We start from the raw sequence: 17,457 nt of genomic DNA on the forward strand, positions 1-17,457 counted from the left end.
GTCTCTAAACCGAGTCTATGACATTCCCTAAATCACAGAGAGTGACTGTGCAAAATGAGGTGATTGTAAATGTGACGGTCCAGATTCCTTTTGCTGAGATACATATATACATACATACATACAGTTACATCCAGCTTAATATATTAGATACAATATACTGTTTCTATATTACAGTCTGTCTCAGGCTTTAATATAGAGATCATAATGACAGCTATGGAAGTGGATAAAAGGCTCTCAGTTGTCATTCAAGGATGGCCTTGCCCAGAAGCAGAACTGTTAGGTTCCACAACTGGGTTTCACCGTGGCAAGTAGAAGGTTAACTTTGGTGATCGATGTCAGCACCAACCACACAAGTCTCTGTCAGGTGTCAGTTGTGTGCTCCAACGCCTCCATGACTGGCAGACGTATATTTACATTTACTGGTCGTGAAAGGTTAAGAATCAGGAGATATTTCTCAAAAATTGGCAAGGAGGATAGAAGTATATTAGTGATTATTCCCATCACACCTGTATATAGCAATGATATTTATACATAGAAGGAAATCTACTATCAAAATCAAGCATGATAAAAAGAACACGTACTCATAGATACAGGCACTGTAACTATAAGTTAATGAGCCTGAGGGGCTACCTTTGCCCCTGTGTGATCTGGCTTTATAGGCTGTTACTCTGTCTCCACCTTACCCCCTGCTCCCTCAGCACATGTGCAGTGAACACTTCCTGCTATAATGCTCATTACCATAAAGAGTTTGCAACATCCCCCACCGGGCCTAGCCTTTTCTCGGGGCCTGGAGTCAGCCGGGGCCCGCAGTACCTGAGTGGCTGGCGGTTGCGGCCTAGGCACGCTTGTGTCACAGTGCTTGGTATGGGGGAACCGGAGGGCTGTCCTACAGCCTGGCAGGTCTCCAGCAGGGTGGTGTTGGCAAGAAATGATGAGGGAGAGGCTGCTATAGCGGATCTCCCTGGGGCAACCCTTTGGTCTCTAGAGGATGAGTCTCTGTGTAGTGGACAGGGTGCCTGTGATGATAGTAGTTGTAGTAGCAGGGACCAGACGGAGGCAGAGGTTGAACAGAAACACTTACAGTTCTTTATTGGAACCGACAGGAACATCAGCAACGTGCCTTTAACAAGATGGTGGAGTGCTGAGATGCAGTTGGAGGAAGCCACAGGAGGTAGATCACCAGCCTGGATGCAATGGCAGGCTGGGAGGTAGCTGTGTCCTGGAAGGATGCTTCAGCTTGATCCTGGATATCTTCAGGTATCACCCTTGAAGGTAGGATGATACCCCTTTCCTCACTACCTAGCTATTAGCTCCACTTCAGGCAGGGGCTAGGCTCTTCCTGCTCTGGTCTGGTGTGCTAGCTGTACAGACTCCGAAGAGTCTGTACTGGAGAGCCTCCAGTCTGCTTCTGAGCTACTGCTCAGCTAACTGCCCTCTAGAATATTCTTGGCCAGGGGTTTTATTATCTCCCCTTGGTCAGGTGGTGGCTGCTCCTCCAATTACCTCTCAGCTCACAGAGACAGGATGTAACACAGATCATTGGATGACAGAATCTTACATCATACACAGATTAACTTCTGCCTTGCCAGGCAGGATTCACCACTGCAATATCCCCTATGTCCTATAAGGACCATGTAGTGTGATGTGATTACATGCAGGTGGGACGTATTCGCAAACACTCCCTCGCCATTGCATCGGCGAGGGTGTTGCAAGTTCCCACAAGTTCCTGGTTAGAAGATAACATACTGTATAAGGTACTGGCTCTTCTGTAATGGGGTAATCTATAGTGACAGGTTCTCTTTAAATATAGATGACGACATGGAATTAGAAATCCATTAAAAATGTGGGTCTCACTTATCAAAATTGTCTTAGAGCAAAACTGTTGTAGTGGCTTATAGCAACCAGTAGGTTTGCTCGCATACACTGATGAATCTCCCTCAGTTGTTTTCTTTGAAGCTCTCAATTTCTTCTATTGCCACAAAGAAAGACTCTTTAGGCGTTTGGTAAGGGAAATGTTCAGCACTGCTCCTGGAGGAATAGCGGAGGCTCCTCAGAGTCTTTATGTGAGGGCTATCGGTCTGTACTACTCTTATTCGGCAGCAGGTGGCGCTGTGGGCTGCGAGCCACGGTTTGCTGTAGAAGTTGCTGCAGGCCTGGCTGCCTGGCAGGTAAGTGTTCAGGCGCATAGCACAGTGTCCCGGCTCAGACACAGTACTGGATGCAGACAGGTGGGCAGCGGGCACAGCATGGCAGGCTCCTGTCACTCTGCGAGCATGTGCAGCCTGACCTCTGAGCGTCATATCCTAGCTGGCACAGTGTTGTCATGGTGGCACCTCGTGCATGCTCTCTATAGGGTAGGGTGGAGGTTACTGACACTACTATGTTACCCGTACAGAAACCCTGTGCCCGCCATGAGCAGGGTTGGCACTACCCATGTAAAGACACTGTGCTACATTTTGTTTTTATATCCATAAACCACAAGGAAGTTTCCTGTAAAAAGTATCCTTTCATTAAAACCCTAATCTCTGCCTTAAAGAGGGGGGATCAATTGTTAAATTGTGTGTTGAGGGTGTAGGAGCCATAGGCATTGATGTACTAACTGCTTCTAGTTTGTCCAGTGCATATTGCTATTTGGACGACACCTGACCCCATATATGTGTAGCACAGGTAAGTGCTGTTTATGTGATTGATAGAAGTGGTGTATCTGGTCCATAGCTTTCCCTGTTGTGAGACTGGAGCAGATGTTAAAACAGGAGAAAAAAAGTTCTATATATTTTGATAAGCAATACCTGGCTTTGGTGATAGTCGGATAAGAAACTCATGTCTGCAGCACACATGTTCTGGCAATTTAGGGAATGGTGCCGTGCTGTAGTACCTGACAACCCACGGACTGGTTAAGTGGTGTTTCTTGTAGTAAAGGGACAACCTTTTCAATATGGGAATTTTCTGGAATCCATCCTCCTGCTGAATCTCAGTATTTTTCTGTCCTGTGCTGCAGTTGCATTCATAGAACACCAGTAACATAACCTGCTATTACTGAAATGAGGGTTTATACCCCTAATGTCACAAATCCAGTGTGGTGACAGTTCTGTGCCGATCGGGCTTTAGTGTAGGAAGTTGGTCAATGAGAAGGAGCCCCACTGTCAGCAGAATTGTGATTGCCATGGTCCCTGCTCACATAGCACTTTATAGTGTGATGCCTTGAATAGCACGTCTCCAACATCTGACTCACATCACAGAAGCCTGCTGCTCCCACATGCAAGTCTTTCTCTTGTGTCATGTTAAGATGCTGTGTCCAGAAAGTAATTCTAATAAAGATCTGATTTTTACACATTCATAATCTAAGCAGTGGGATTATATGAAGTGACTACCCTTCCCAACAAATTCCACCTTCCTTATAGAGAGAGATGTTGCCTGATCTGTCATTGTCTGATGGGTAGACATTGTTGTGCTCTGTATTTCAGATAATCTAGCAGCTCCCAATGATTTTCCTTCCATTGCACACTCGACGGCTGGTAATCCAGGTTTGTTGTGGGTTAAAAGCTGGACCACATCAAAAGAGTGTAAATTTGGAGATGTCTCGACCAAGCTCTAGTAAGTATCTGATGCCGGTAATTGAGATTTATGTTACCTTATACCTATTAGTATTATTATTTATTTTTTATATCTTCTTGTTTAACTTTGTGCTTTATGCATTCTATCTATTTATGGGTATTGTATATTTTGCTGCAGAAGCACTATACTATTCCTGTTGCTGTAATGTTTTATAACAGTGGTACTCAACTATATATTGTCTTCTTTTCTGAATCTCACACTAGTGAGGATTAATGGGACATCTCAGGCTCCAATTAAGGGCTTATGCCAGTAAGAAAGTGCATGATCTTTGAGGCTTCTAAACACCTGCAGCGTTAACAGAGCTCAGCAATTTATGTTTCAATGGTGAAAACGTTCCTATTAAAATCAGTGGGTTTTTTAGAGCCATTTTAACCCCATACAACAATAGTATTTCCAAGGCTGGTTTTACACACTCAAAAAAAGCCTTTTATGTGGTCTTTGAGACCTCTTGCTTGCTGAATCTCTTTCAGATGTTATACATGTATCATATGTGTGCATTTTTTCATATAATATATTTAAAAATATTGATATTTTCCATAACTGTTTTCTTTTGTTAACATGAAACTTCTCTATGACAAAGCACAGCTCCCCCTTCCTCCCGACATTGGAGACAGTCTTCTCTCAGCACCACAAAAGATGCTTGTCCATGTTACAAGTTGTTTTTATGATGTATTTTAGACATAGTGTTGTGAACTTGCTAATAATTGAGAATTTTCATAGCTTAAATGACATCTACCATCACAATCAAGCATGATAAAACAGGGATGCTTACTCATAGATACAGGCAACATGACTTTGGTAATCTTCTTATATTTGTTATCCATGGCCTCCTTCCTTTTAAAATCAACTTTTAAAATTATGTTAATGAGTCAGAAGGACTCTGGTGGGTGTTACCAGAGCCCCTCCGTGCTGCAGTTTTACACGAACACTCACCCTCCAACTATTTGAGATTACAGCAGGGAGTGGTGAAGTGCTGACGGAGCATAGGTAGGAAGAGGCAGTGAGGGGATATTTTTTCTCCATTGATGAATATGTCCTGGCTGTCATCCTGCCCATGCATCTTGAGAAGAATGCTGTACCCATCCTGTTCTAGAGTGCTGGGCTATGGGTAACTGTATTCTATAGTATAAGCAGTGTTTTATAGATCTGCTTCATCCCTGATAATTTCAGAATTTTGTCTTTCTTCAGTAACCCATCAATTTAAAATAACTCCACAGAGAAAATTTACAAGTTCTTATTGATAGCTTCAATATATGAACTGAATGACATGGCGACATTTTTTTAGGGTTTGGGTGCTATGGTGACCTTGACTGCAGCCTAGTACGCATAACTACAGATCGTAAAGTAATCCTGTGTTTATCACATCTAATGAAAGTAAATCTGATCGTAGGCCTTCTCATAGCCAGAATACCAAAAAAGCGGATATTGCTTATAATGGTGTCAAAGGAATATGCAAGTGTTTATGAAAATAACACTCTTACCAAAGGGCTTATAGTTTCCATCCTTGTACACTTTGGCTTACCAAAATGGTCATACAATTATTAGCACCCCTGCCTATCCTCAAATTTATTGCAGGTCAATTTACTTGTGCTTCGTATTGTTAGCAATGTTTGTCATATTTGTTGGTGTAGAAAAAGCAGCCTATGCATTAATACCAGTAAATATCTGCAGTCTTATAGCAGCCCTATTATGTTGCAGTGTGAATAATTTACTGTGTGATTCTCTTATCATAGTGACCTTGTAACTTTTTCTGTATTAGATTTGGCAGAATTTCGAGAAGCTTTCTCTAAGGCAAAACATATAGCTGTGATTACAGGAGCTGGGGTCAGCGCAGAGAGTGGAGTCCCTACTTTCAGAGGTGCTGGAGGATACTGGAGGAAATGGCAGGCACAGGTAAACACTCTAAACATAATTCATTAAAAATTAAGACGCATATCATTCAGCAATAATCCCAGTTTGTCACGTGTACAAAGAATGTGATGTTACCACTCTAGTTCGCATACAATTGGTAAGGAAAGTTCAGACCACTTTTTCTTTTATTGCAGCCAATTGGTAAGATCAATTGCAGCCAATTGGTAAGATTGGTAAGATTCTTTTTTTGCTCATTAATGTACACTCTGCACCTCATCTCAACCGAATAAACAGAAGTTTAGATATTTTTGCTGATTTATTAAATGAGAAAAACTGAAATATCACATAGTCATAAGCATTCAGACCTTTTGCTCAGTATTGAGTAGAAGCCCATTTTGAGCTAGTACAGCCATGAGTCTTCTTGGGAATGATGCAACAAGTTGTTCACACCTGGATTTGAGGATCCTCTGCTATTTTTCCTTGCAGGTCCTCCCCAGTTCCCTCATGATAGTGGACAGCCATTTTCAAGTCTCTCTCCAGAGATGCTCAATTGAGTTTAGTTCAGGGCTCTGGATGGACCTGTCAGGAGTGGTCACAGAGTTGTTCTGGAGCCACTGCTTTTTTATTTTAGCTGAGTGCTTAGCATCATTGTGTTGTTGGAAGGAGAACCTTCGGCCCTGTCAGAGGCCCGGAGCATTCTGGAAGAGGTTTTTATCCAGGATATCTCTGTACTTGGCCACATTCATCTTTCCTTCAATTGCAAGTTGTCCTGGTCCCTGCAGCAGCAAAACACACACCCCATAGCATGATGCTGCCACCACCATGTTTAACTGCTGGAATTGTATTCGGCAGGTGATGAGCAGTGCCTGGTTTTCTCCACACATACTGCTTAGAATTAATCCTTGTTTCATCAGACCACAAAATCTTATTTCTTATCATATAACATGCTTGGAAATCTCTGTCCACTCCATAAAGATGAATGAAGCAGAAGGGCCATGCACGGCCGTCTGCTCTGCTCATCTCGGGGAACGACGACTGGTCTGTCTAAGAGCCCCACCGATCAGCAAGTTAGGCCCTATCCTTTAGTGGAAAATCCCCTCTAGAGAAGACCAGATGAGTGTGTGTAGTTTGATTTTACTTATGTTTAGTGATTTCCTTTAAATACTATTTTAAAGGAATCTGAAGGACCTCTCTGATGTTGCTGTCACACATGTCCATCAATCACAGAAATGTTGTTTTTTTCTGCTAGTCCAAGAAACTGTGCCCCTCTAGTTCGAGAGCAGGTTAGCGCCCTATACAGGTGTCTTCTCTTCATCCTAGCTTTACTGTTCGCTTATTAGACTACTGACTGCTTTTAAACTGAACAATTAACTTGAAAATGTAATGTAATCTGCAGGCAGAAGGTTGTAGAGCATGAGGAGATTAATATAGTAAATATTTTACATTACTATATATGACTTATTAATTTAAACCTATCCAATCTAAAGAAGTGATTGGCAGCCTTCCCTTTATGAGTATGCCCCTAAACTATTACTAGAACAATCAATGGTGACCCCTGTTTAATAATTCCTGGTCATTGTATTTTCCATACATTCAGTAGAGAGATGGTGCAATTACATAGATGGTGCAATTACATCTCTCTATTGATGTTTATGGAAAAATTAATGGAACTAGTTCTACTGGTGGAAATGGATGATACTGAAGCCCTGTCATCAATACCAGATCAATAACAGTCACCCAGGAATCAACTAAACAGAGAGCATGAATACCTAGTAGTGGGTTCTACAATTAGCGTATATACGGGAGTTTTTTAGCACAAAAATTGTGCAGAAAAACATATATCGGCATAATTATAATTAACACTATACTGACCTTTCCAAGGCACCCCCCCAGGTCCTCTTCTTGCTTCCGAAGCCCTGGTGCCTCTTCGTCTCCACTTCAGGTCCCCTTGTGATGCCGGTGGCTCACAAACAAGATGTTGGCAAGCGGCAGGCGTCATTCTGTGTACCGGCCGTGCACGGGGACCATGAAGAGGAGCGTAACGACCCGAACAGGCAATGGAGCATTGGAAGCAAGAAGAGGACCTTCGGGGGGCGTTGGAAAGGTGAGTACAGTGTTCATTTTTTTAAATTACAGGCTTGGCATACTGGGCGGCATGAGTTGGCTAGATACTCTGGAGTGGGGGGCAGGCTATATACTACAGGGACTGGATGGGTATATACTATGGGGCTGGCTGGCTATATTCTGGGGGGGTGGGCAGGCTATATACTACAGGGGCTGGCTGGCTATATACTGGGGGGGCAGGAGCTGGCAGGCTATATATATATATATTACATGGGGGGACAGGGTCTGGCTATAGACTGCAGGGGCTGGCAGGCTATATACTGGGGAGGCAGGGGCTGGCAGGCTATATACTGGGGGGGGGAAGGGGCTGGCGGGTATATACTGGGGGGCAGGGGCTGGTAGGCTATATACTGGGGGCCTGTAGGCTATATACTGGGGGGCTGGCTGGCTATATACTGCAGGGGCTGGCAGGCTATATACTAGGTGGCAGGAGCTGGCAGACTATATACTGGGGAGGCTGGCTGGCTATATACTTCAGGGACTGGCCGGCTATATACAGGGGGATATGGGTTGGTTGGCTTTATACTGACTGGAGGCTGTGACCAATGCCACCCTCAGCTCATGCTCGAGTCAATAGGTTTTCCCAGTTTTTTGTATTAAAATGATGTCCCTCGGCTTATACTCAAGTATATACGGTAAGCTCCAATTCAATTCAGTAATGCATAAACACTGGTTGTTTTTTTTTTTTTTAGTATTATGTTAGTGTAGGACTGTTGTACATTTTTTTTTTTAATTGCTGAAACAACTTTTTTGTTATGCTATAACAGCACTTAGCAACACCTGAAGCTTTTGCCAGGAATCCATCTCGTGTATGGGAATTTTATCACTACCGTAGAGAAGTTATGATGACAAAAAGCCCAAACCCAGCACACGTGGCCATCGCAGAATGTGAATCCCGACTCAGGAAACAAGGAAGGAAAGTGGTGGTGATAACACAGAATATTGATGAGCTGCATCGTAAGGCAGGGACACGTAACCTGTTTGAAATTCATGGTAAGCTGGCTTTAGTATTTACTGGCTCGAGTTTTTTTTTTTTTTTAAACCTCTTTGAAGGGAGCTTTTTCCCCAGAAGGCAGAATTTTACTGGTGACAGTTCTTAATAGGCACTACATACATTATATGACACCTGCATTGGTAGTTACAACGCTCGCCAGCTCATTTACATATGTCTCTGCTCGGCCCCCGTTTCTAATCATTCACTTAATTCCCCTCCCACACTCTCTGCCTCTTCTCATTGTGACGTTGAAACCTTGCGCCTGCGGGGTGAGCTGTACACACTGGCGCCTGCGCAGTCTGCCACACAGTCTGCTGAGGGAGGCTAGACAGGGGCCAGAGGTACGCAAACTATGTAGGGAGTTGAAATATGCAGAGACCCCGCCCATGAACAGAAGCAGTGAACTGCGCAGGCGCCAGGGTGTATGGCTCACCATGCAGGCACAAGGACGAGCCAGCGTCCCAATGAGAAGAGGGAAAGAGTGGGAGGGGAATAAAGTTAATAATTAGAAGCTGGGGTCAAGCAGAGACATATGTAAATGAGAAGTCGAGCGTTGAAATTTGAAAAGAGGCAGCACCCCAGGACTTGGCAAGGACTTGTTGGCAGGGAGCTAATTAATATTTATCAGGGAATATTAAGGGAGGGAGGGGAGCAGAACTATCAATGCAGGTGTCGTGTAATGTACTTTGCGGTGCCTTTTGGTGATAGGTTCCCTTTAAAGGGATTATCATCACAAATTCCTGTATCACTGAGGATAGAACCCTCTAGAGAAAAGAGGTAATCTTTGTTCTATAGGTGTTTAATGGAGTGAAGGTCATGTATTTATCATGCCAATCTGTTCACAAACTGCTCCAAAAAATAAATGGGAACAGTAAATTCTTTTTAAATGAGAGATTCCAGTTGCAATAGTGGAATGCATTGAGAATTATAAAACACAAAAAATTATTAATTAAAATCCCATGCCTCAAGACAAGAAAATCAGCATTGTGTGTGTGCGCGTTTATGACCTCCCTATAACAACTGGGCATGTAGCTAATGAAGCAGCGGATGTTCTCCTGAGGGATCTCCTCCCAGACCTGGATTAAAGCAGTAGTTAAATCCTGGAAAGTCTGTTGTGTAACATGGCATTGGTGTATGGAGTGAGGCATGATGTCCCAGATGTGCTCGATTGGATTCAGTTCTGGGGAATGGGCAGAAATTGCAGCCACACTACAAGCCTAGCATTTTTTTTGGTGCTCTAAAATGCTGCCCACGAGCAATACAACTTGTCCGGCTAAAGAAAAAAAAATTAGTCAGGGAGATTTTCACTTTCTGAAGTATAATTTATTTAATTATTTTAATGCGTTTCCTCTCATGTGCCCATTAGGCTATTCCATCAGTTGCTATGTTGTTGAATAATTTTCAGCTGTAAAGTGCTAGCGTTACATTTGTGCAAACTATCTTGACTACACTGTATTATATCTCATCATTGTTACTTTAAAGGTGCATTTAATAATTATTTTTTTTCTTATTTCTAGGTAGCTTGTTTAGGACCCGATGCACCACATGTAGCAGTGTAAAGGAAAACTACAAGAGCCCTGTATGCCCTGCCCTTGAAGGAAAAGGGTAATTTCACTTTTTTTTTTTTTTTTTTTTTTTTAGTCACATTGTGCTTAAAAGGAAACTGTCGTCTTCCAAAAACAGCGCCACAACTGACCATGGTTTGTACTGGTATTGTAGCTCCTCTGTATAGAAATGACAGGAGCTTAGCTGCAATTACACAACAACCACCATGTTCAGGCGTGGCGCCGTTTATGGAGTCCATTAATTTCAGTTGACTTTTGATGGCTTCTGTTACACCACTTTGATGAGGATCCCGTCCAATGTTTTGCTCAAATAATGGACATTTGCTGAATCCATTAAAGGAAATCTATCATCAAAATCAAGCGTGATAAAGCAGGGACTTACTCATAGAACCAGACACAGTGACTGTGGTAATCTTCTTCTTATATTTGTTATGCATAGCCTCCTTCCTTCAAAAATCAATGTTTATAATTATGCTAATGAGTCTAAAGGTATCTGGGATTTACCTGAGGGCCCCTAAGTGCTGCAGTTACAGACTGTTACAATGAGCAGAACATGTCTCTCTCTTAACCCTGCTCTCTCCCGCCTCCCTCTGTCTGTCCCTCAGCAGCAGGAAGTGCAGGGGGAGGGGAGACCTGCTCTGCTCATTGTAACAACCAGTGAAAGGACATCACTGCAGTGCACTTCAGACACATTAGCATACATCTTAAAGTTTATTTTAGAATGAAGGAGGCCATAGATAAATATAAGATGATTACCACAGTCTCAGTGCCTGGATCTCTGAGTGTCCCTGGTTTATCATGCTTAGTTATGATGGTGGATTTTCTTTAAAAGTCAACCATAAATGGATCATTGGATATTTTAACAGATCTGTGAGATTATTGTTTTAGTGAAAGTTAGGAACAAATTCTAGGCTTAAGCTTTTTAGCTGTGTGTAATTTATATATATTTTATGCTCCATAAAATGGATTAGCCAGCTGGATTATCCTGTGTAAGGACCAGTGTTGGTTATCACACTTATTAATTTAAGTTTTTTACACTTTGCTTAGTGCTCCTGATCCAGAAGTACAAGACGCTGTTATTCCAGTACAGGATCTGCCACGGTCAGTGGAATTTACATTTCTATATAAGATCGGTAGATTAATATCTAATTGTGGATAGGTTAGGATACACTACAAATTTGGATAGTTGGTGCTGATAGATTGGGTTCCATCCCAAGTACTCGCAACAAAATAAATTTAAGTACTCTTCAGGATTTTCATAATCCTAAAGAGTGTGTTTAAGCCACCAATAAAGAATCGTCACCAAAAATGTTGCTTCTGAAAATCCTATTGAGTGACTGGATTTATTTATTTATTTTGTACATTATCAGCTCCATTCAGTTTCAGCAGTATATAAAAGTGATGACACAGGTATTTGAAGCCTTGCACAACCCCCCCCCGTATGACTCGATGCTCTTTGCTGGCAGGGAGTTGGTTATACTTTTATCATTTTTTAAAACTAAATGGAAATAATATAATAAAATAATATTGATAATTATTATACATATTAAACAGCCTATGGGAACCGATCATTGGGTCAAAATGTCAAATTCTGATGACAGGTTCCCTAGAAAGAATTCTAAGGCTGTGGGTAAGAGTTTTCCCCAATCATATGCAATTACACTGCCTGCTGCGTATTAAAACGAAATTCAAACACGGCCTGTGAGCACAGCCTTAGACTCTAAGCGAGGTCCCAGAAAAGATGCCACACGTAGTGCACCAGGTATGTTTACTACAAATGGGATAAATATATAGTCAGATTTCTTACTTTGGTTTGGTGGTTCACTTTAAAAGGGTTATACATGAGACAGACACAATGTTTGGACAAAGCTTACGCTGGAAAATTGTAATTATATATACTGTTTTATCACATATACATGTACACACATTCATACTGTTCATTATAATAAAACATTTGTGTGCAGTTGTGAAGAAATTGGTTGCAGTGGCCTCTTACGACCAAATGTGGTATGGTTTGGTGAGACCTTGGACTCCAATCTTCTAGGAGAAGTGGAAAAAGAGCTGGAAATGTGTGACTTATGTTTAGTGGTAAGTAAACAGCTCCATTATAAACACATATAATCCAAATAGGTTTTAGATACAAAGTAATGTAGGAATTGTAAAAATGTCCAGTTATTAAGAATTCAGTCAAAGTATTTTCGTAGCCACAAAAGTGCATCTGGCTCATGGCCCCCATCTTCTATGCACGGTTACGGTGCAGTGAGGTTGCCGTGTGTCACACCGCACACTGACTGGCATTTTGTCTGGAAATTAATTGCCAGAAGAAGTTGCAGTGGGCCTTTTACTGGTGATTTTATGTTTCGAAAAAAAATCTTGTGTATTGGTGCGCACCATAGCGGCACCGTGCATATGCAGGACTGTGCTAGAAAAGAGCAATAAAAGCTAATTTTGGAACAATGGTGGAACACAAAAGAGTAAGAACACTTAACCCCTTCCCGCCGATGCACTTTTTCGTTTTTACGTTTTTATTTTTCACTCCCCACCTTTTTTATTTTTCCATGTACAGTGCTGTGTTATGGCTTACTTTCTGCATTACAAATTACACTTCAAAATGGTGGTATTTAATATTCCATGCCATGTACTGGGAAGCAGGAAAAAAATTCCAAATGCAGTGAAATTGGTGAAAAAACGCAATCGCGCCGTATTCTTGTGGGCATGGATTTTACAGATTTCACTGTAGGCACCAAATGACATGTCTACTTTATTCTTTAGGTCGGTATGATTACGGGATACCGTATTTGTATAGGTTTTATGTTTTCATACATTTACATAAAAATTAAAACCTCCTGTACAAAAAAAAAAATTGGGGATCTTGTCATCTTCTGGTGCTAATAACTCTTTTATATTTTGGTGTACGGAGCTTTGGGAGCAGCCGTTTCTTTGCGACTTTTGATGACGTTTACAATGTTATCATTTTTAGGACTGTACGACCTTTTGATCACTTTTTATAGAATTTTTTAATATTTTTTTAAATGGAAAAAAGTGCCATTTTCGAATTTCCAATTTTCCATTTCGGGGTTGAACGCAGTGAAAAAAAAATTATTATATTTTGATAGATCGTGCATTTTTGGACGCGTCTATAACTAATGTGTTGATGATTTTTACTGTTTATTTATATTTATATCTGTTCTAGGAAAAGGGGGGTGATTTGAATTTTTATGTTTTTTATTATAATTTTTTTCTTTTTTTTAATTTTACTATTTTTCAGACTCCCAAGGGTACTTTAACCCTAGGTTGTCTGATCGATCCTACCATATACTGTAGTATGGCAGTATATGGGGATTTTCTCCTCATTCATTACAATGTGCTGAATGTAATGAAAGCGCCGGGAAAGGACCCGCGATCGCTGCAAAGACTTACCGGCCCGTGAGCCCTCTCCATGCACACGCACCCGCCATGTGACGTAGTATTATGTCACATGTCGTTAAGGGGTTAATATACAGAATATAGTACTATTTGGGGTTTAGGTGGCTTGGGTACAGTAACTGGCTCCCTATAAAGAGAACCTGCCACCAGAGACCCCCACACAAACCACACACAGTGTCTGTTAGATGTCTTTATACATGTTCCACAAGATTAGAGCCACCAAACTTCAAAAAAGACTTTTATTGATGTCCTCTGTTTCAGTGATTGTGGCAGGGAGCTGCAGTATACAGCTTGCATACCCCATCTCCTCACTGACACTTTAAACACTTTAAGAAAGACATGTGACTCTTTGAAGACAATTCCTGAGGGCTGCATGAAATGGACTTCCCTTCATATAGCCACACACAACAACTGTCTGTGTCTCCTTTAAAGTTCCAGCAAGGTATTGTGTAGATTTTCCGACAGTCCCTGCAGTGAAAAGTAAAAGGAGCTGTATTTGTCCATAGGTGAATATTGGCAGATTTTCCCTAAGTACTAGATCCATAACGGCAGCATGTTTGTAGCAGTGAGACCTGTCAATCAGTAACAGAGAGCCAGTGCTGTGCAGTGATCACTGCATTTGCAGGACCCCATTAATATCATTGAACTCGCATCACATGTTTTGCATAACATTTTTTTACATTGCAGCCAGGGACTATTTTGGCATAAGGGCGGGGGCCACAGAGGACATAATCACAGTGGATTTCCTGTCTGTGACAAAGCAGCCTCCAATAAGCTGTAATTTATAGTTGCAGCATGCGAATGGGGTTTCCCATTCTTATGCTGCAGGTATGAGCATCAACAGACATTGAACGCCATCTCGCCCAATGTGTCCTCAATCCTGCTACATCCAGTCTGCGCCTAGATTGATTATCTTAGTGTTTCCTGTATAATATAAGATATGATGGAATTGGCTATATTTCTTCTTCACAGTAATTACCGTGCATGCATACATAGCTACTTAACCCGTTCCCAACATTTGACGTAATGGTCACAGGCAACAGGGACTTAACGGAACGTGACATACTATTAGGTCCAGCTTCTGGCACCAGCTCCAGAACAGAGCACCTTGCACCGCTTACCTCCAATGAGCTTCGGGAGGCGTTTCTGGGTCCTCGCTGGACCCGGCTGTAATACACTCAGAATGCGAACCACGCATAAAAAAAAAACAAGTCAACCTAAATTAGACATTCAGTAAATGTTGGCTATCAAGTTATTTTGCTTTTATGACGTGTCGAAAAAGTTGAAAATTTAGAACATTTTTGCTCAATGTTTTTTTTCATAAGTAAACAGCAAACATATCGCCCAAATTTATCAACTAACATTTGAAAAAATGGGTTGTGTCAGATGATAAGTGGCTTTAGCGGTAAGCGGTTAATAACGGTATGTACTGTATACCTACAGTTTTGTGCTCCTTCTTGGCTAAAAATACACAATGGTTCAGTCCTAGCTATTTCAGATGATTACCTATACCATTTTAAAGGAGAGGCGTATTTTCGTGCCTGACATGTTCATTGTTAATTACATGTACTATTCTTTAGGTTGGAACTTCTTCGGTTGTCTATCCTGCTGCCATGTTTGCACCACAAGTGGCTGCTAGAGGGGTACCTGTAGCTGAGTTTAATATGGAAAGCACCCCAGCAACTATGGGCTTCACGTAAGTTTGTTTGTATTTAACCCCTTGACGACTGCCGTTTGGCTAAATACGTCCTATTTGCACATGCCCATTGCAGAAAGGACGTCTATAAACGTCTTGACGGTGAACAACTTCAATCTCCCCTTTAATATGATGTATGGATTACGTATGCGTGTCATTATGAAAAGAAAGTAAAATTGTTATGATTCGTGAAGCTTTTTCAGAGATATCGTCATTTAAAGAAGCGCATAACAGAAAGTAAAAAATTGACATCGACATTCAGGCATCAATGACCATCGGTCATGAAGGGGTTAAAAATCAAATATACAACAGTTATACACTATATAGATATCTTTCTTTTATGTATGAAAATCTAAAGGGGTTTTAGAATAGAACATAAATATAATATCAGTGGGAGTTCTATCGCCACCTTTGTCAATCAGAGAAGGGTAAAATCATGAATATGTTGGACTTGTATACGTATGTGGCTCTTTCATCTACAACAACATTTTGGGCTTGTGGTGTATATCAAGAATGGTCATGGAGCAACAGGACAGCAGAATATGCTTCTACGGCATGCATCCATTGTTTGCGCATAATAACTACACAGAGGGAAATTGATGTATCAATGTACCATTTCAGCCTAAACAACTGATATAATTTCTCTTCCTACCCTCAATTTAATCTATTCTACATGCTAAATCATACATATACTATATTGATGTTGAGTGCTCTCACTAGCTGCTGATTAAAATTCCTAGTAAATCTGACATGTTTGGCCGATATCCGGGCTCTCCTGAGGATGCCACACTGTATATAGTTACACAGGGGCCCAACTCTTACAGAATATAATAAAAAGTTTTTCATTACAGTAATTCATGCTGTAGAACCATATTGAGGTATCTGCAATGTTTTACATAATACAGGAATATAGTATACATTGTTCAGTATATAGTCTGCTTTCCTGTTGCATATAACACATGCAGTGGCCTAAGCTCATATGGATTGTGAGCCCTCATGGGCAGGGTCCTCCTCCCACTTGTTCCAGACCTTGGGCACAGTCCTCCTCCCACTTGTTCCAGAGTTTTTGTATAAGTAATCCTGCTTTTCCATGTGCTTTGTAGCCATTTGTTTATTTCACATGGTGGCAGGCTTATTCATAAAAAAAAATGGTAGGATCGTTTCACTAGCATTTTCCCCTTTTGTCAGCTTTCTTCTTCATAGATAGGATAGGCCTTACTCAAAGGCTTACAAACTAATGGCTCTTCTATCACTCTGTAATGTCTACTTTTTTCTGTATATGGACCCCATGACTTGCAAAGTGCTGTATAATACTATGTTGCTGTAGAAATTAAGATTTTTATTATATGCATAAAACCCAAACCAATATTTTGTTTTATCCGTATAGGTTTCACTTCCAGGGACCCTGTGGAACAACGTTGCCTCCTGCACTTGCACGCCATGAAACGGAAATCATATCTTAAATATAAGTTAGACAGCAGATGCAATGCTTGTAAATGTTGATTGAGAAGACCGCACAGCTGCAGAATCATGTGAATTACCTTGCCGATTGTTCATGTTTCAGGTTATCCCTCAGTATTATGGACATTGTTCTGCACCAAAAAAAAATTTCTCTTATGATTCGGTGCATAAAAATATAATCCTAATAATGCTATTGAAGGGTAATCCAGTGTAAAGATTTCTGTATGTGACTGGAGGGATGTTGTTGTTAGATCTTAGTAAAAAAAAATTGCAAGCCCAACAACAACCGCTACACTTTATTGTGTGCACTTTAGCAACCAGGTATTTGCTTGTGTTACAAATCTGGTACCCTAGTCACATCCTCTGTTCTGGGGCAGCTTCCATTGTTAAGATTTATTGGCTTATTTCTAAATGCAAATGATTTGTATATATGTCATTTGCTGTATTACCATGTCACCGCCATGTCATTCAACTGTTACAATGAAACTTCAGTCGTGATTTGGACACTGATGGGAGAGTCTATTTTTATTGCCGCTGGAAATGACTTCTGAAGCAAATAAACTTTAAATGACCATGTGTGTGATGCATCTCTACAGTGATCGTGATGATTCTTGTGGTAGATTCTGATAATAATCTACATATGGCTATTTACATTTTTTAAGCTACATTTACTCGTCTGTATATGATGGCTGTGAGCTATCCGATGGCTGTCCGCTAGCTCACAA

General features: G+C 41.2%; 1 protein-coding gene across 2 annotated transcripts; it reads left to right on the plus strand.

Moving 5' to 3' along the window:
- Positions 1–1,952: 1,952 nt before the first annotated feature.
- SIRT5 (sirtuin 5) lies at positions 1,953–17,306 on the plus strand. 2 transcript variants are annotated; one of them, XM_072152620.1, is made up of 9 exons: positions 1,953–2,168; positions 3,465–3,594; positions 5,375–5,508; positions 8,358–8,583; positions 10,102–10,189; positions 11,197–11,250; positions 12,114–12,237; positions 15,156–15,271; positions 16,659–17,306. In XM_072152620.1, exons 2-9 carry the CDS (start codon positions 3,483–3,485, stop codon positions 16,732–16,734), a joined length of 930 nt encoding a protein of 309 aa, XP_072008721.1. In that variant the 5' UTR covers positions 1,953–2,168; positions 3,465–3,482; the 3' UTR covers positions 16,735–17,306. The 2 variants fall into 2 exon arrangements, with proteins under 2 accessions (XP_072008721.1, XP_072008723.1); XM_072152622.1 differs by having other exon boundaries at positions 2,164–2,228.
- Positions 17,307–17,457: the final 151 nt, after the last annotated feature.

The sequence above is a fragment of the Engystomops pustulosus genome, chromosome 5 (genome assembly GCF_040894005.1).
Source record: "Engystomops pustulosus chromosome 5, aEngPut4.maternal, whole genome shotgun sequence".
Classification (NCBI taxonomy): domain Eukaryota; kingdom Metazoa; phylum Chordata; class Amphibia; order Anura; family Leptodactylidae; genus Engystomops; species Engystomops pustulosus.